The following is a 20,178-nucleotide window of genomic DNA, read 5'->3' as shown; positions in this document are numbered from 1 at the left end:
GGGCTGCCCAGCGCCGCCGCGGTGGCGTGCGGCCCCTGACTTGCGCCGCGCCGCGCCGCGCCCAGGCCGCCCGGGGAGGGGGCGGCAGCCGCCATGAGCCGCCTGGGCAGGAAGGCGGGCGAGACCCTCATAGAGATGGCGCTGACCGCCGACGGTAGGTGCCGCCGGGGGAGCGCGGAGCGGGGCGCGGCGCCACTTCCCGCCCGGCGGCGGGGCTTTTCGGCCCCGTGACTCGGGGTCCCGGAGCGGTGGCGGTTAACGAAACGGTTGGACCGACGGTCCGTTGCCCGCTCCCTCGGAAGCGGGCAGCCGTGGGCAGCCCTCGCCCGCGGCGCCCGGTCAGTTTCCCGCAGGTTCGCGGTGTGCGGCGCGGCTGGCGGTGGGGTCTGCTCGTGGCAACGGTTTCCAGCTCGTGTCGGTACCTGGCGTGATTATTTATAGTTAACGCGGTGATCTTATGCTTTCATAAAGCGAGATTGCGTAAATGCCAAGTGCGTATGTGTCGGTACCTCGCCTGGCAACACAAAGCAACAGTCAGATATGAGATTGTACATGGATATTTTCAGAAAGATCCTTCAGTATTAAAAAAAAAAAAAAAGAAAAACATTGCGCTGGAAAAACTTCTTTGAGAGTCATGCTTTGACGTCAGTCCTGGAAGTAAAGACTGTAAGGAAGGAAAGGACCACTAGCAGCATCTGGAGTGGCCTCTTGGCTTTACGGGCTCCTGCCTTTCCCTCGCAAGCCTGACTGTTGTGCCTTTTAGAAAAATATATATTGCCATTTTAAACACTCCAAGTAGTAGTGTAAAATCGTGTTTTTTCAAAGTATTTGACAGTACTGCTTTAGGGAAATAGTACTGCAAATAATGCCTGTGGAAGTTATCTGAAGGAAGCTATTTGCAATGACAGCCACAAGCATAGCATAGTCCAGCTCCTGGAGAGGCAGGGGGTCACAGCTGGTGTCAGACAGACATTTGCCGTCTCCCTGAAAGCATCTTGCAGTTGGCAGTCTTGCTCGGGAGCTGAAGCAGATGGGATATCACAGCCTCTTGGCCAGTGAAGCTTTTCCAAAGCCTTGTGGGGAGACCTGAGTCATTGCCCTTCCCACTGCACGTAAGCATGGAAATGTGCTTGAAACTGTCTCACTGTTCTAAGCAGTAGTGTTTTTTTCTGAAGTAGCTTGAGACTAAATTTTCATCATGATTAATAGGAAATTAAATATTTGCAAAATATACAATAACCATTTAGGGAACAGTGTTGGGAAGTCAGSTTTATAAACACGATTCCCTAGCATTCAGTTTTCCCGTGTAAATCTTGTGGTTCATTAGTCATAAACATTGAATGTAAGGAGATTTGAGGGGTTTCAGTAAACAAGGATGATTTACCAGAATTTACAGTACCGTAACACATTACTGTCTGTGCAAAATCTTGTACCAGCTCCAATCTTTTTTTTTTTTTTTTAATAAAAACTTTTCTGAAACAGAAATTGGGCTATAGTGGATAGAGGAGAAAACTTCTATGTTAATTTGTTGTTCAAAAATTTCTTGGGATTAGAAAAAATGTCTTTGGTAGAATAAATAATATTCCTTCAATAATGGTCTATGAAAGTTAACAACAGGCATATAAGATCTCCGCTAGGCCTTCTAGTAGATCTAAACATGTGCTTTGTGCTCCTGAGAAAAAACATAGCCTCTTAAAGAGACTCTAAGCTGTAGATGTCCGATGTGCAAGAGGAGGGTCTGTGCGAGTCAGTAGGAACGAGGCAGGAAAAAGAACAACTGCTGCATATTTCCCTTAAAGACTTGTTCATATTTGGTGAGTGAATATGCATTTAATTCTGTTTTACTACTGCATTTCGTTAATGAATGCTGAAGAATAGGTTATGGGAATGAAAAACTACCTACTAGCAGCAGAAAGTTCATCTCGCAGTCTGTGTATAGAGGCCATATGCCAAGCCTTCTACCTTGAAGGAAGCTTTCTTGCTTCCCGTTGAATTACTGCAGCATGAGGTAGTAGCTTCCATTTGCATGTGTGTGATTTTGCTTTTTGTTGAAGATGTGATATTTACCTAAATATTAAAAACTAAGAAAAATGAACTTCCAAAATTTGAATGTAAATATCACAGGAGGAAGACCATAATATGTGGTTAGGAGTATTTCCTTAGGTCTATGCTGTCTTTCAGCTTTTTTTTTTTTTCCCCCTCCCCTTAAAGCATGAAACATTAATATTACAGTAGCTGTGTTGTGGAATATGTCCTAACGCTGTGAATCTTCTTGAAACTAGTAATTGGCTCAGTGTCATGTTTTGAAATGAACCACCTTTATATCGGGGTTCTTTCTGCAAAACTTCTGGAAGTATGGTTTGAACTTAGAATATTGTAGCAGATGGTAAGAGATTATACAGAGTTTGCCTTCAGTAGCAGGAGATTGGACTCAGCTATGGATCCTGTTTCTAAGATTTACCGTGACTGCTCTAATTTCAAATGCTTACTTATGTTGTTTGGCATCTTGTTCATCTTCCCTCATCTGAAAAAGTAGGTAGCAAAATATCAAGAGAAGCTGATGTGGTGACTTCTGAAGAGCATTTATTCCAGTTAATTGCATTCTAATAATGCATCAGCATTCTGGGCCAAATTTTAATATCATTTAATGGTGTTACTGTACATACTTAATTGGAACTATTATGATTAATACCAATAATAAAAATTAAATATGGGGCTCTGTTCAAAACCACATCTGTCTTTAATTACTGAAGAAATACATGTAATAATTTCTGGTCTATTTGTAGAAATGGAGATATCGTGTAGAATGGGATATCATGTTCCCACAGGACTAAACTGGAAGATTTATTAACCAGAAAACAGTTTGAAATACCATCGCTAGATAATGAAATAAAAACTCCAATAAATGTAGATGTATTTAGAATATAAAAGATAGGTGAGAAAATATTCTATTAGATCAACCAACATGTAACTCCTGAGCGGAATTTCTTTACTGGCTGAGATGTGTCACTGTCCAGGCACAGTTTAAGTATAGGCTGGTTATCCGAAAGGTCAACTTTGTTTTAAGAGAAGGCTGCAGTTTGTGGTAGGAAAGTGTGTTTTCTGGAACCGATTCCTACAACTTGCATAATATTGCTTTATATCTCTGCCATGTATATGCGGTGGTGCTTTTAATGAAAAATTGAAAACTTCAACCCCATTCCACCACAGTTCTTAAATATGCATTCTATCCAAAGGTTATGTCAATAAAAAAGGCCCTAGATTGGTGACTGAGACCTATAATACTTTTCTTTTAGATGAGGACCCTGCATATGAAGTTAAAGTCACTCTGGCATACTCTCTCTGCAGCCCAGTGATTGGCAAAGTAGAACAGCTCCAAAGAGGAAATTTAGGAGTTTCACATATGCCTTATCCCACATAATTGCTATTGGGTTAATGTTTACGCCACTCTTCTGAGAGCCGGGAAATAGAGCTGAATCCCTCAGGTACAGTAAAGAACAGAACAACCATCTCTCACAGCTCAGGTGAATGCTGTCAAGCCTGTGTATTTAAAAAGGGTTTTACAATCTCACCTTCTGCTCGTAAATTGAAAGAAGAAACTCCACCACTCTTTCTCCCTTGCACCTTAGTTCTTAAAGGAGGGGCCTTGTTCTAACCTTCAGGCAAAGATTTCAGATTGTGAATTGTTTCAAATTAGACTTTTTAAAGTATATATGGACTACACATTCACTAATGGTATAATATAAGCACCTCATTATTTTATCTTGTTTGTTCTGCGTAGGTCTTCTGGTACAGTCAGAACCATCCTCCTCTGGTTATCGGTGACAACAGGTAGAGACAATGGAGTTAGGTGTTCCAAGTGCACTTTTTAGGAGGCAAGAATATTTTTTCAGTAAAGTGCAGTTTAAGACTGGAAATCCTGGATCATCTCCTCCTCCTCCTTAGCAGGCTCCCAAGGGTAAATGTGAAACCGGGCCTTTGGCAAGATGACAGAACACAGCAGGCCCTGTGGGTAGGGCTCAGGATCCCAACGGTTGGTCTTTCATTTTCTGCACTGGCCCTAAATTACAAAGGGCCCTGTGGTTTGTTATTCAAAGGGATTTTCCTAACTATTGGGTAGGAAATCAGAAAGCCTATATTTGCCCGATTTGTAGTGTGCTAGAAATACATCATGCTGATGAGTAATGACTAGCAGACACGCATTTTTGAGGCCATTGGTTGGTTAGATACCCTTCTTTACTTCAGTCCTGTTAATGAACTGGTGCTCACATCAGAAACTGTAAGCAATGGGAGCCATGGCCCATTGCTCTGCCCATTTTCTTGAATGATGGGAAACTTTTTCTCTCCAGGGCCTATATTTGACTTCCACAGTTATCCATCTTTTCTTAAAGTAATTTGGACAGAAAATGTTAGTCTTGCAAACTGAGTTCAGGAAATTTTGTTTGTTTTGCTGGGATTCATTTAAAGTCTTCTTATATTGGTATACTTTTCTCTTGTTTAACATAAGAAAATAAAATCTTTATCCTGTGGAATACAGTAGCAAAATTCTCAATGACTCCAGTAGTGCAGGCATTGTTCCCATACTTCACTGGAAGCAAAACCAAAATAATGTTGAACTAGAGCATGAGGACCAGAAACCAAAAAATTGCAGATGAAATTGGCCATCTGAAATTAAATGTCCTGGTAACATGAATTTCAGGACTATTACCAGTGGACAGTAAATGCAAGGTGTGGTTCTCCATATAGTGCTTGTCACTGTCTTAGGAAGAGTACGTCATGTATGTTGTTAGCTTATGCTACAACCCTGCTGCTCCCCCTTCCTTTTTTTTTTTTTTTTTGCGCTGTTTCCTTGTCTTCTTGGTTCACTGTTCATGTATTGCTTTTCTCTTGCAGTGTCTAGAAAAAAATCTCTCACACATGGATGGATATTTTACCTATGTCCCTTGAATGAACAGTACATTGGGTCCCCCGATATTCCTAAGAACTAATGTAACACAAATAAAAATGGTGAAGGATAGTAAAATGGGAGATTGTGTTATTTCAGTCTTGCATCAGTGTTTTCAGAGGAAGCTGGAGAAGTGCGTTGATGAATGTTATAAGATTTTAATGGGCTTCAGCAGACGCTAGGAAGGGAAGTCTATGTTACACTTTTTGAAGTACTTGTAATTCCCTTGAGCTGTGAAATACCACAGTTCCCCTTTCTTCCACTTTTCTTAATGAGATTTGAATACACCTGGCATTTTTATACATGTGCAAGGAAAGTGAATTGCTTGGGCTGTTTTGTCTGCTTCTGTGGTCATATAGTGCTGATCACAGTCTGGCCCTGAACATATAAATAGTCTAAGTGAAAACCAGCATGGCCATACCGCTACATAAATTGCCAGGATTATTTCTGAACTCTGGTATTTACCACCATGCTTTTCCGAGATTTACTTGCCATCCTATTCCCCTTTAGTTATACACACCTAAATGTTACACAGTTTAAGATTACCTCACTTTCTACAACTATCGCTCATTTGGGTTTTCTTTTTTTTATTTATTTGTACCTGTTACATGTGTCATTCTGCAAAATGATGGTACCTGAAAGATATAAATGCTGACTTCAGTGCTCACAGTAAACTGTAGCATGCACTGTGTCCCAGTGTAGACAAGACTTGCAATATGGCCATGGTTACTGCCTAAACCACATTAAAATACCATTGAAGTTATATGTTACAAAACTCTGCTTGTGGTTTTTTGCTAGGAACGGATTTATGCTTTTTGTTTTTTTTTAAACCCAATGCCCTCTAATCAAAATGGGAGGTTTTATGATTCTTTACAAGGAAGGCAGCTAGGAGCAAATCTCAAATTCTGAGTTTAAACTATCCATTTACTGTAGGAGAGATTAAAAGTGAGCAAAAACTAAGTCAGTATGTAAGATTTGGTTGGTATTCTGTAAGGTGATAACACTCATTGATTTCTCCTTTCTGACTCATTACTCTAGATAATGTTTTAGCATGTAGGAGCTATCCTTCCTATCTTTTATAAATAGTAAATGAGGCTCTTCTTATTGCTAGGAATAGATTTCTCTCCCATATATTTATGTCTGTTAAAATACTAGGTTTTCTTCATTTACTTCCTATGTCTTGATAAATTCCTGTACTCTGGAGTCACTCATTTAATAATAAWGCACATATTATAAATTAATGTCTCTGCAGCAGATTAATTCATTCAGTTTTAATTTGATTCTGATTTCTGGAGATTGAGATACACACACAGAATTCATACAATATGAAAAWTAGCTATACTTAGGTAAACAGTGTTTTAGCAAGCACATGACAACTTGTTCATATGTGCTCAGAAGTTTCTAGCTAAAATGGGTTTGTATGTGGGCTTTAACATCTTCAGATGAGAAGCACGAGATCGTTCAGCTTTCTATGGCAAGTTTTATTTATTGCTACACATTTTGAATATAACACTTTATTTCTATAAATAAATAAAAGTCAAAATGAAAATTCAGTCTGTTATGAGAACAGGGTTTTCTCAGGTGTCTGAGAAATGTTATGYCTCTGCAAAACCTGAAGAGAGATTATGAAAATAAGATTGGTGTTTACTTCCAAAGAAATCTGTTATTTCTGTGTGTTAGTATCCTAAGCATAGAAAAGAAGTTACACTGGTGGTTTTGTATCTGTTAATTTGAAGATGTATCCCTCTCTTTCAATATTACTGACTGCTGCTAGATTAAGTGTGCAGTGTCTAGTAAAAAACATGTTTTCCTGAATCTCTTGATGTGTGGTAGATTTTGTCTTTCTTCTTTGTGTCCATGTGTACATGTAAGGATTTAAAAAAAAAAAAAAAAAAGCACAACTAGCTTGGTATGACTTGTTAACTTCCGTATGATTATTTCTTAAAGTCATAAAGTACTTTTAAAAGGTTCCTACTAAGTTATCTTGGATTTACTGAAAACTTAATGTTTTAATTGCTAAGGAATACATTTAAATTTTTAGGAGCAGCTCTGAATGTGTCTAAACCACCACTTCAAGRATAATCTTGAGATTGAATTTTTGGTTGAAGAGTACAGACACTGCTCTTGCAATGACGCCAGAAATAGTAACTGTACTGCTAAGAAGCAGTAACATGTACTGGCTCAGGAGCCAGTGTACTAGGTGGGTCCTCAATTTCCCCAGGCAAACTAGTCATCCAGGGCAGGAATCTAGGCAGTGTACCATGGTTCCCTTCCAGTCCCAGGAAGCAATCCTRGGAAACCAGGGTGCAGCAGCTTGTGTCACTGCAGAGCAGGGGTGTGTACATTATGTGAGCTGGAAGGTTGTGGTCAATGGGTATATAAATACAGTTAAATCATTTTAAAGTCATATTTTTTTAGATATGCAAGCACTTAAAATGCTCATTTTTGAAGATTACTTGGAATGAGTGGCTTTATTCTGGAGAAGTATTTGTTGAGTATGCATTTTTGTTAGTGACTCAGTGCTGAACTGAACTCCTAGGTCAAGATAGAAATCAGTAAGTCCCAGTTGATAAGTACAAACAGCAATCCCACAGTGATTTTTTTTTTTTTTTTTTTAACTACTTGGTAATGGTGAATATTAGAAAATGTCATTGTAGTTGCTTCATAAGCAGTTGCAGCTGCTTCATAACAGCTGAAATATAAATCTGGTTTTGTTAGTTTTGTTTCAGCTGAAACATCAAAACATTGCTTGGTTGTGTGTATATATATATGTGTGTGTATAAACTGATGTGCCAAAGGTATCTGATGAATGCAGAACAATCTGACAAGTCCAAAAGTTTCTGCTGACTGAAAGGGACATTATTGCTATGTCTGAAAAAATCATGGAAGTATATAGAAGCAGTATTTTGGAAATAATAAAATAATAATGGTACTAGTAATAATACTGTTTTCTGCTAAGCAATAAACAATTTGTTAGCTCCTGCCTAAGAATTCTGGCTCTGGCTTTTCCTTTGGGATAGATCTACCAGAGGTCCGAAGTATGCAAGTGTAGATGACTTTCTCATTTTAGCAGCAAAATCAAAAGTTTGATCCTTAAAATATCTATTCAGCTGCCACTTGGCTCTAGAAGCACCTAATATGTTTAAATTTTACTAGCAGAAGCATACCTACCATCTACCAGTATGTTTCTCAATGTGGCTATCAGTAATGCTTTAGTCTTGCATGCCTTGTCTTCTGAATTGACGGGGCATTTCAACTGCATTATTTATTTCAAGCTCTGATATTCACTTTTGTCTATTGTAGGTGCTCCTGATTAAAGGTTGATTGAGCCCTTGAGACTATGTACCCTTACTTCCATGTTTAAGGTGTTTGTTTTGGAAGGAGAGACCTAGGAGCTGTCACTGTTGCAGTGGATGTTTAAGCCATTTATGAATACTGAGTGAGAGAGCTTTGCTTTTCCCTGCCGGGGAGGGGGAAGGACGATGCAAGACACTTCCGCCCTCAGCRTTTTGGCTTGCTGACTTAATTGGCTTTCTACTCATTTGCTGTCTTCTGCAAATCCGGTTCTAAATATCAGATTGTGCATGCATTCTCTAGGCCCTGTCTCAAAGCTCAGGCTTCTGCTTTGGTGGAAGATGGCAAAAAATTGCTGAAGGAAGTGTGAGGATTCATTAAAAAATGAGCGCTAGTGGAAGAGAGGGAGGTTACTAAAAATTCTGGCAGGTTTCATATTGTGCCAGAGGGAGGTATAAACCTTTTAAGGACTCATTGCAATACGTGGAGTGAGATGCAACTGTGAGAATTTCTAGCTGGTTTGTCATCTGTGCAAGAGCTCTACTTGGTGTGGATGAGTCAGGGTGCTAGAAGTTGAAAGAAAGGGAAACTTTAAAATGCCCTGTCTTAGTCTGTATTCTGACGCAGAGTTGCTCTAAACTATGCCAGACTGCAGTAACTACACGCCAGTTGCTCAGCGCCTGAATATATTTTGAGTGTAGCATCGTTGGCCATGCTTTTTTCTTCCCATCAGCCTCTATACCCCAGCTCTCCCTGAGGATGCTGGAGTGACACAGATCGTCATTGTCCAGGGAAATTGCCAGTTGGGTGCTGTTAAAGATGTTAGAGTCTTACTGGCTGGGCCGGATGTGCAATTAATTTCCTGTTATTTCTTTTTCCACATGGCAAAACTGATGTTTTTTGTGAAAAGTGGTTCATGCAGTTAGAACAAATTTACTAGTCTGGAATGCCTAATCATTGCATTACACAAGAAGCCTTGTTTTTCGTGCTTGTTACAGAAATCATAGGAGTGCACTAGTAAAGGTACCTTTTTATGTGGAGTAAATCACATGTATTCTGAAAGACCAAGTCAGTCCTGATTATCTTCACCAGTCTTCCCTTCTGAATGTTGATTTCTCTGAACTGTTTTGGATTACTGTTGCTCTCATCTTCCAGGTCTGTAATTGAAAGAGAAAAGTTCTGTAATCCTTGCAGATGACATATTGAATGTTTATAACTAGGTTGCCCTGTAATAGGGTGTAGTTTGGGGCAATGAAGGTTAATAATACTACAAAATTGTAGGCCATGTGAAGCTCAGTCATTGCCAGTAGTGTGCAAACTCCCCAAACTCCTGTTTTTAAGGAGTTATGAATAGCTTTGTGCAGAACTGTAAGGCTGTTGGAGATAATGGCCTCATTGGGAAAGAGGCATTTTTTTTCTGGTATGACATGTGCATGCCTGTGAAAGGGCAATAACTTGAAACAAAATTATTTATATTTGAAACTACTTAAATGGATTCTGATAGTTACAGTGTTGTTCTGTGCTTAATTTTGAACAAATTATTCGCAAGGAGTGACTGCATCTCTTGTTCAAATGAATTTTGCATCGAAGGGCCGTTTATGTTCAGTGGATGTCCTCATTCTTCTTTGGTGTGCAGACTTTTTAGATCTTCTTACATACAGTGGAGCACGTAGTGTTGAAGAGCAAGACGGTTCCCTTAACTATGGTGGTTTTATCAAAATATTGTTGTACTCCCTCTTTAGATATGAAGATGTAATTTCTTGAAGTGTTTTTCTATAAGCATTTTCTTGGCTAGTGGAAACTTCTGCAGCCCTCCCTGCTGCTGGTATGGGCAAATGACATCCTTGTTTATGTTGCTGAATATGGTGCCTTATGGTACCTGGACAGAAAGGTGAATGTTGTTATTTCAAGGGGAACCTGCACCATGCTTTTTGTGTAGGTCATAATCCTTGGGTTTAATGCTTGTTCTTTTGTTTGGACATAGTGGTTTTATGGTAAAGGAGAGAGGAGACTTATTTAATGGGCTAATGTTCAAAGTGGATTTTTCTTCAAAAGACTTTTGGTTTTTACTGAAATGTTTTTTCCTTTAAAGATGACATTGTGACTCTCACCAAGTTCAAGCCATGGCGGTCAGAAGGTATTGTACTAACCAGCTTTCCTCCCTCTTGTGTGTGTCGTCTGTTAGCTTTTGTTTGCTGAGAGCTTCTGGGAATCAGGCTTTAGCTTTGGTCCTTGATATCACACACAATCAAGTTTTTTTGCAGTGTGATTTACAGTCAGTTCTTATTTATCTATGGGCTGCTCTCATGGTTAAGAACTTACCAGGCATCTCCATTCCTAGTGTGGTACATGTTGTAGTTCTGTGTTGTGGCTCCTTTACACCTTCCCACATGACGTGGACATACATTTCTCACACTCCTGCTGTTTAGGAACATGTTTATATGCTTTTCAAGGAGTGACTATTTTGAGTATGTGGTACTTCTCATTTATCGTATGTTTTGCATTCTCTCTTTTGTCTTCTTGTGTGCTTTACTTGGATTGTTCTGTTTTATTCCCCTAGATCAGAGATGCCAGGAAAGCAGTAACGGATTCCTTTTCACAAGTTGCATAAGTAATCCACTTTCTTATTGAAAGAGCATTAAAAAAGTAAAACTCTGAATTATGCTTGTTAAACTTGTTAAACTTTCACAACTGTAGGAATGGTAATCCAGAAAATATAAGACTGAGGACTGCTGTTCTAGGCTGCAGAGTCTTAGTTCTCTCAGCAGCATAGGCAAAATTGAATTTTGCTACCCCAGAAATGAAGTGTCAGGCTGCTTCTGTCACAGAGGATTGTGACAGAACTTTTGATGAAGATCCCCAGAACTTGAGCTTATGGCTCCTGGGCCCTGGCCTTGCTACCTTCTTTAAAGCAGCAGCAGCAGCAGGTAACCTGCTTTCCAGCAGTATAGGGCAAACAGGCATTGAGCATGAATGTTATGCTCCCTTTCTTTCATCAGCCAGCAGTCTGCTGTCTTAGCCAACTGCCTGGTTTGCTTATGTTTAGAGCCAGCCTTGTCTGAAGCCAGCCTCTCGTAGGAATGTTCTTGTACAAACAATTTCTGAAGTAAATTAATCTGAATATTTTGATAGTCATTTTCAAGTGGACTTCCATGTTCTTATTGTGATACTCTCCTGTTACGTGCCATTTGTTTATCTTGGGTATTGAATGTTTGTGCTTTGGGGAGTGAACTAAATTCAGTTCCATGCTGCAGCTTTTTCTTTAAACCTTTTCAGYGTTCGGTGTTGTGTTTCAGAAAGAGCGTAGTCCCTGAAGCTGTTATGGTACCGCTGGGTAGGAAGAATGAGCCTAAATCAGTTACTTCTACACTAACTTTTTAGAGGTGACTTGACACAGGTCTCCACACTTGTATCAGCATGTGCAAATACCTTTCTACAGGTGCATAAATAAAACTTATGTGCTCAAATTGTGAGATATCTAATACAGACTTCTGCAGGCATATTTTGCTTTAACAGAATAGCATGCAGCAACTTTAAATGTGTTATAATGAAGATGTTTCTGAATGCTGTATTATATCATTGACCAGTTTCTTTTCACATCAAATGAACAGTTATAAATTACAAGGACCATTATTCAATGTGATTTCCCCTGTAATGTTAACATTTAAATAATGGGTGGAGTAAGCTATTTGTGGGAAAGTCATTCCAGAAATAGTGCTGTTGTTAAAATTAAGGACTTTGCTTTAAAAAACAGGAAGTCTAGTAATTTAAGCTGATGTTACTATTCTTGATTCTCTCATTATGCCTCCATTATGTGGGCATCTATAATATGTAGTGACATGTCAGGGTTATACACCATTGATCCCTTAGCTGCAAAAGGTGATTTCAGTTTCTAGCAAACAACCCCAGAGATAATTGAACTTTCAGAATTCAGGCAGCACAGTTCCCACTGTGTGACCCTTGTATATATGAACCAATCAGACATTTGAAGCAAGAAAAAAATTTCTTTTCTTGAATACATGATGCTGGCATATTTTGTTTGACTGTCAGCGTTAAAAATTTGTTTATATGACTGCAAGGTTACAGCTAGCCTGGGCAGATTGAGGTTATTGTGTCTCACAGCATTCTTCTTCCCTTCAAAGAATCATTCTTTAAGACTTTAYGTAGCTGAGTATTATTTCCCAGCTGTCGCTTTTGGTTGTTTGTTGTATGGCGCCTTGAAGTTTTACTTCCTCCTTTTAAAATATTCCTGTATGTGAAAAGGAATATATGCATGTGAATCTTTCTTTCAATGTTCTTTAGGAGAAGAATGCAATGGACCTCTAGTTGAAACTATTTCAACAACAGGATCAGAAATCCCAAGCAGCTCTGAGGTAAGGTACAGTGCACCCAGTGTTAACATTGCAAATCTGTAAATACTAATGGTGGAAAGAAAGAGGAACAATACTGTGAAAGATCATACTAGTTCTAAAAAACTTTTTTTTTTTTTTTTTTGATTCTCTGTTACTTACATATTTATCCATGTACAAGTTTTCTTCCTCTAGTGTTTTTAAGGAGCAAAGCCATGAAAGTAACACTGCTACACAGTTTTACAAAAGACTTTACAAAGCATCAGTACTAACAATAGTGGAAAAMAGCATGGGCTTAACAGTATTTCTAATACCAATCTGAAGTAAGAATCACATGATAATACAATGTTTTGGCAATTGGAAAAACATAATGCTCCTGCACAAATCCAGCATTCTTTTTATGTTGTGTGTTACATTACTGGTTTGATGGGAAAATCGGGGCACTGTTGTATCCCTGTGCTCTAGGAACTTTTTAAGAGTGCAGCAAGATTTATGAGAAGCTAAATGAAGGTTTGGCTATAAGAATTACCTCTTCTTACATATGCAATCCAAAAACCATCATCAGCCATTCATTTCTCACAGTACCTCATTGCAGTACATGCAGTACACTATCTTAAATAGATGGAGGTGTATGTTTACTATTCAATTAAAAAACGGATATAAAAATAACATTGAAAGGTACACGGTCTTGAAATCAGCATTTTATTTTAATTTCTTCATTATAATATTTCTTTATTATGGTTATTATTATTATGTTTTTAGAGGAAGATAGGGATAGTTGCTCCGCTGATATGCAGTCTCGTACTGACTGTGAGCACTCATCTGAAATGGTATCTATCGAATTGAGTGTTGGCAAACTGGTTGTTCTGCTGAACTTTAAGTGTAAAACATTTCATCACCTATCTCTAAGAAGCAAAAGGAGAGATTGTCCTGTGAAATGACAGAACTCAAAAGTGTTTCCTAGATTACACAGATCTGTGTCTCGCTATCACATGCAACCGTATCATATAAATATTTTTATAGATCTACCAAATTCTATCTTAAAAATGCTTAGTATTTTGACTTTGCTACTTCTCAGTCTGTTGGAGGACTCTTGTACTAATCTTTTCTTCAGGAAAATTTTCACTGAACAGCCATATCAAATGTTTCGCTGAAACCTGGGCAGATAAGATCTCAAATTATGACATGAACCATCATACCATGATATACAGCAGAGTCTGAAGCTGATTCTGAGTTCTTTTGAGCATCTGTGTGCAGATGGAGATGACCTATTTCACCAAAATCTGAAAGAATTCATGTGAGAAGGGAGAGAAGGGAGGGAACATGGAAGACAGGATGTGAGCCATGTGTCTTATATCTTGGGGACATAGGATTTGAACCTTGTTTAAGGGTCAAAGATGCATGATGGAGAAGAAAAGGAGGAGATGCTTTGATCTTGAGCACTTTCTTGTCTGGGAAATGAGCCTCCTTATGAAAAATACATCTGGTTGCCTTTGCACAATCTATCCTTGGTAAATTTGTGCTGCTTTTTCTCTCGTTTTCTACTTAGGTATGTTCCTTATTTTTCCTAGTAATTTGTTGTGAGGTATCACAAAGTATTGTCACGCTAATATGTCTGTAGTTGACCAGATCACTGATTTCCTGCCCTCTCCACCAGGAAGACATAGCACATTGGTTTTACTAATTTTTTCAGTATTCTGAAATGGAGCTTATTTAGTTTTCTCCCTAGAGTTCAGTAAGCTGTTGAGTCTTGTTTCAGTCTCAATTATGATAATTTCAGTTTCTAAAAATTGATTCTCGGCTATCTTGCATTTGTATCTTTGTTTCGCATAATGAAAGCCAAAACAAAGTATTCATGGGATCTGGGTATTAGGTTTAGAACACATTTTGTTTTGAAAACATTGTCATTGCATGTCAGCCTCCAGTCCACTTGCTTTTTGTGCTCTTTTTATTTATAACACTAAAGGACCTTTTGATATTTGTTTTAGTTCTGCTTATATTTGGCAGTTTCTCCTTTCTGGAAAACTTAGCTTTAGTTTTCTAGGACTCCAGGTTTCTCTTTGATCAGTTTTTTTTAAACCATATATAGATACTCTGATTTTTTTTTTCCTTTTAAAATCATATTTCTTTCAGCAATTGTTTTCCAGTAAAGATTGCTCTTCTAGAGCATTTGTGGTACCCCTGTTTGGTTTCACTTTCTGCACACACAGTTCAAGTTTCTGTTTGGTAGCCCAGACTGCAACTCAGATCTTTCTCTTGGACCTAACCTAAATTTCTAATGATTTTACATACAGTTTGTTTCTCCAGGTGAGCTGGTTATCTGATGCTTGCTTACATTTGAGTTAGTACCTTCTCTGTGCTTTGCATCCTCCTATCCCGTATCCCTTAAGATGGTCTCATTTASCTGATTTTTCACTTTGTGTTCATTAACCAGACATAGAAGTTACACAGCTACTTTTAATCTTCTTGCCCAGTTTAACGGTCTAATCAGCTGTGATGGCCTTGGCTCAGGGAGATTAATGTCTTGGATATTCAGCTGAAATCTATGAAGTCTCTTTCCATGAATTCATTCCAACAGTAACATAGCCCAGATTTTTCATATAATGCTAATCCTTTTTCTTCATCTTTTGTCACAAATTCAGTTTTATTCTCTACAAACCAGAAGAATCTCCTTTCTCTCAGTTCTTCCCTAGCCTGCCTTCATCATCCTTAATGCACTCCAGGGAAGTTCAGTAGGGTAAACCACCCTGGCATAAAAGTCAGTCTGTGATTTTTTTTTTTTTCTTTTTTTTTCTTCTTCCTCCTTCCCTCTTTCCACCAAGACCCTTTTGAGCTCAGGTCAACATGTTGTGTTCTTGTTCTTGGCAGATAGTGTATTTTTCTATTTTATGAATGTACTCCTGTGATAGGCCTGTTAATAGGGTTTGCCAAGGAGTCCTTAGTCATATACACCTAACTCGCTCTTGTGTACCACTTTCTTTGTTACTTCACCAAAAACTACACTGCAGTAGGAAAATGTTAACACTCAAAGTCTTAAAATCATTTAAATAATTAAAGGAATTTAAAAACAGAAATTGAATTGATGAGTAAAAGGGGCAGTGGCAGTGTTTAAGTGAATTTACATGTCGCAGCTTCATTATGTTTGGGCTGTCTTGGCTGTCTTCTTGGAAAAGAAAAAAACACATAAAGTAATAGCATGCTGCTCAGCAGAAGGGAGAAAAAGTTATTGCTTGTACTGTTGATCTAGCAAAGGAGGGAAAGAAGATTCTGAATTTAAATACGGAGAACAGAAAACATTACCTATCTGTAATTCAGTGAAATAATTTTTCCTTTTGTAATTTGTAACGTTCCTGAACAAGGAATGATTGCAAGTCAAATGAAAAAAAAGTTGAATAAGTAAGTGAAGTGTGCCAGAAATATATACRAAACAAGTCAGATGAACTCCAGTCTTAAAAAAGCATTAGTAGTTACCATCAGTGATGCATTTAGTCCTTCCTCATGGTTTTGCGTTTGTGCCCTCATCTTGTTCTCTATTTTTTACCTTCTTGTTTTCTCTTTTATCTACTTCTTGTTGAGTCTCCGTATTTTTCTTCAGTCAGTGTCCCAGAAGGATGAAAGAAACAGGATTACTTAGAATTCAGCAGCCCTTCATATTAGAAGCTTTAAATCATGAGTCATCTCAAGATGCTTTCAGTGTAGAGAGGCATGGAGAGCTTTTCAGCAAACGAGAGGAAAGAAAGGAGTTACGATAGGAGTACTTTTAAATAGAAGCTGCAAAGGGAACTGTGCTTCAAATTGTGACTGTTAAAGCAGTGGTTCACAGACAACCACTCCTGATAGGGATAGGCAGCAGCCCTCCTAATTGATTCTGTAAAGACTCTAGCTGATTTAGGTTTTATGGAATTCCTGTTTCAAGGGATATATAAATGCCTCTGATAGTCCTCTCAGGCAATTTTGAAAATGAATGAAATAAAAGCTGAGAATATAATTTTCCACTGTACTTCATGCAGAGATAGAACTAGAAAATATATAGTGGTACAGATATATTTTGATAGCATGTTGCATCTCTTTTCAGTGATCTAATTATTTGATGAAGTTTCCAAGTAATGGCAATGAGGGCTACTGGCAAAACAGAGTTTCAATTCTCAGGAGGGAAGAAGGTCAATGAAATGCTTTGTTTAAGGATTAGAAGAAAGATTAAAAATTACAATTTGTATGTAATTTCCTGAAAGTAAAATTTTAGGCCTTTCAAGTGGGATAATTTTAAGACTACTCAGATCTTGTTGGCGATTGAGTCACTAACTAGTTGGCAATTTCTCAACATCTGTAAGATGCAAATACTTTGGAATATTTATCTGTCTCCTATTCCAATGAAGAAGTTTAAAATCACTTACAGTATTTGCTATGTATATCTGCTGCGTGTACCTCAAGTTCATCAACCTCAAAGAGCAGTGGCACTGTTCTCCAAGTGAAGCTGCAGGATTGTGCCCCATTCTAGCTGTGAGAAACTAAATTCTCTTTTGCAGAATAATGTATTAAACTTTCACCTTTTGTAGCAATTTCCCACCAAAGAAATGCTCACTGGAAATTTCTGTTAAATCAGGATTTCTGCTAGTTGTGATTTTCCTGTATTGTGGCATAAACTTGACTGTGAGAAGATCTGAGAACCAGCAGCCTTTATTTAAACCAGGCTGTGAGCAGAAGTTGTTATAGCTCCAGCAAATGCATAAAGCAGTGCATTTTACCAGCATTAGCAGTATGGCCCATGAACTTTTTTTATGAGAGCAAGCAGGAGCTCAAGATCTTTACCTGTCTATCTCAAATGAATGGTTTTTCTCTCTGAAGAAACACTATCATAATGCTCATTACTTTCTTGCTTGTTCATATTTCAATTTAGAGCAGTGTTTCCGTGTAGAAAGGAACATAAAACACAATATTGTGAAAATGGACCAAATTAATTTCAGCATCTAGAAAGAAACACTCAAAGGCTTTTTTTAAGTGTAACTACGAAACATAGCCTGAGGCGTATTTCAGAGAGAGGATGTGCCAAAGATGTACAAGTTAGGATTCCAAACGCTAAGGACCAGCTGAACTCTGCTGCTACCAGTGCCAAACTCTCATTCTTGACTTTCATCTAAACAAAGTTAGACTATTTGAGTGTTTCTGAAAGGAGTGTTTAGTTCTCGTTTTGGGGTTACGTTTTCTCAGGATTGAAGCCTGCTGTGCTGTACACACTTGGGCATATAATCCAAAAGTGGCATCACTGCAAAAGTTTTCACATTTTAAATGTTGAGGAAAAGGTATGTTGGATATCAGCAGTTCTACAATACTTAAACCTTGTGGCTTCAGTTAATTGCAGAGCAGGGTAAGTTCCCTGGATTCACAGGAAAGTATTTTACAGAAAGCATAGGAATGTAAAAAGGGTTTTCAGTAGCTAGACTGTGCCTGCTGTATGTCTTCATCCTTCACTTTAGATTTTTGCTAAATGTATTAAAATACTATCTTTGAGTGAAGCAATGTGGGCAGCATCTGAAGGCCAGTAGGTGGCTAAAGCCTATATTTACATCTGATCGTGGATATGAAAAGCTGTGAGTGGAAGGAGTATGAGGAGGAAACTTGAGGGGCCCTGGAGGGAAAGGGAGATAGAAGGGTGTCAGCTTGCACAGGAAGGGCCTATGTGAAATGAAGGGGTCATAAATCCTCCGGGGAGCAAGGAAAAGCAAGACTGCACTTTCATTGTTCACAAATTTGTACAGTACTTTACAGGGCAGATATTTTCAGAATATAATTGGAGAAAACTTTCCACTTAAGTGTCTCAACCTCTATTTCTCCACAAATAGCACAGGTTTTTCCATTAGCATCAGTGACAAGAGGGTTAGTGAGTTCAGAATACCTTGGGATAAGAGCACAATGTTGTTATTTTTATTTGCAGTGCTTCTCTTCTCTCTGTGGATTCCCTGGAAAAAGACAGGTAGATTGATCTTCCTGTGTGTGTTTGACTAAATTATGAAAAGGATGCTTTTTGTTATTTAGATGAGCACTCGAATGGCCTCATCAGCAAAGAATGGAGAGACATTGTTTGTTCCCTCACAGTGTAAGCAGGAACAAAAATAGCGTGTTTGTTTTACAAAATTATGCAAATGAACTGTTGTGGTTTTTCTAAAGTAAAATTTTAATAGAAGAGAAAAAGTGAACAAGATTGATTAAAAATGAAAATTGGTCATTTAATTTCTAATTTTGAAATTAATACACTATTTTGTGAAAAGTGGATTTTGGGAAACGGTCTTTTTGAAGTACTACAGCCCCAAACCAATAAATAATGATAAAATCATGAAATGATGTCAGTATTCTGTTACTGCTGAAGGTTGTTTCCACTGCATAGAGAAGCGCTGTATTTTCTTCCCACATTCCTGCTGTTCAGTTGCACTGCCTATACCTGGCTGTTCAGAGTCATTTTCAGAAGCAAATATGAAACAACGCTGTGAGAAATTACTAACTAATAGATTTAGATACTGCAAACCCTTATCCTTTCCATTAGTAAAGCCTGATGCCAAAATTCCATGGTCATGCAACTAATCCTACAGTGGTGGGGCAAGCATGCCAAATAGTTAATGGATGCTTTGCAGACTCTGGCCAGAGGACGTTGCAGCTCCCTCCGGGCCCACACTCACGAAATAATGTGCACCCAGATCTTGTACGGTTAAAATCAGGCTAGGGCCTCACCTGGCATGTGTTGGAATTAGAAGCTGGGAAGTGCTCCCAAGTCTCATTAGCATAACCAATATCATGACTGATAAGAATTTGCCCTGCTTACATTAGGAGACTTAATAAATTTCATCATATTTGTTCCCATTCAGTGTGCATGGTATAATTTTGCTTTGAAAGTATAGCTAAATAAGTGGCATCACAAATGTACTGAATGCAACTGCAACAGTACTTGCTCTGTATGCTTTTGCTTTTGAAATTCAAACAAGAAAGATATTTTTAATCAGTTGGTCGTTATCATCTTGTAAACTTGTAATCTGTGTCAAGTTGCTTACGGGCTGTAACTTTTGTAATGGAAATGCTGAGGAATACTGTATAACTTCTCTTAAAAGTTGTTCTTGATCATTAAAAATCAATATGGGCCATGTAAAAGTCAGTGATAGTAGTTTGGAGAGCCAGTTGATCTGAGAAAGTAGAGATTAGTTTAAACTTCTGATATCTGGGCTGAAAATCCAAGTATAACCTAGAAGAGCTTTTCACCAATTTAAACCAGAAGCTACATTGTTTCTTCTGAAATAGCCTTTTTTTTTTTTTTTTTTTTTTTTAAAAGCATTCTTTGAGTCATCACTAACAACATTATGTTTTTCCTGCAATACCACTGGCAGGGCCTAAACAGCACTGAGACTACTTTACTCATCCCTGATCATCAAGTGGTAAGCAGTAAAAAAATATTCATGCTTCCTTGCATGAATTTGTGTGGCGTCTTCTATTGCTGTGTGCCAAAAAGTCCCTTACAAAAAAATTTTCCAGTTTCGAAGCCATCCTTCTAAAAATAACTGTGTTTTTCAAGCGTATAAAAATGAATATGGTTTTCAAGTTTATTCC

General features: G+C 38.3%; 1 protein-coding gene across 13 annotated transcripts in view; it reads left to right on the top strand.

Moving 5' to 3' along the window:
* The first annotated feature begins 34 nt into the window (after window positions 1-34).
* The window catches only part of ANO5 (anoctamin 5), a 56,183-nt gene continuing 36,039 nt past the window's right edge, over window positions 35-20,178 (top strand). For 3 of the 13 annotated variants that reach the window (XM_026069418.1, XM_026069414.1, XM_026069413.1), the window contains exons 1-5: window positions 35-154; window positions 10,332-10,376; window positions 12,542-12,612; window positions 18,521-18,559; window positions 19,959-20,006. In XM_026069418.1, the coding sequence (XP_025925203.1) occupies window positions 94-154; window positions 10,332-10,376; window positions 12,542-12,612; window positions 18,521-18,559; window positions 19,959-20,006 (264 nt within the window). In that variant the 5' untranslated portion in view covers window positions 35-93. Of the gene's footprint in view, window positions 155-10,331; window positions 10,377-12,539; window positions 12,613-18,520; window positions 18,560-19,903; window positions 20,007-20,178 lie in introns of those variants that run through there. The other 10 variants (XM_026069416.1, XM_026069415.1, XM_026069421.1 and 7 more) reach the window with 8 other exon arrangements.

Source organism: Apteryx rowi, unplaced genomic scaffold (genome assembly GCF_003343035.1).
Source record: "Apteryx rowi isolate R43461 unplaced genomic scaffold, aptRow1 scaffold_296, whole genome shotgun sequence".
Lineage (NCBI taxonomy): Eukaryota > Metazoa > Chordata > Aves > Apterygiformes > Apterygidae > Apteryx > Apteryx rowi.
Note: the sequence above shows the minus strand (reverse complement) of the source record. Positions and strands in the feature narration are given on the sequence as shown.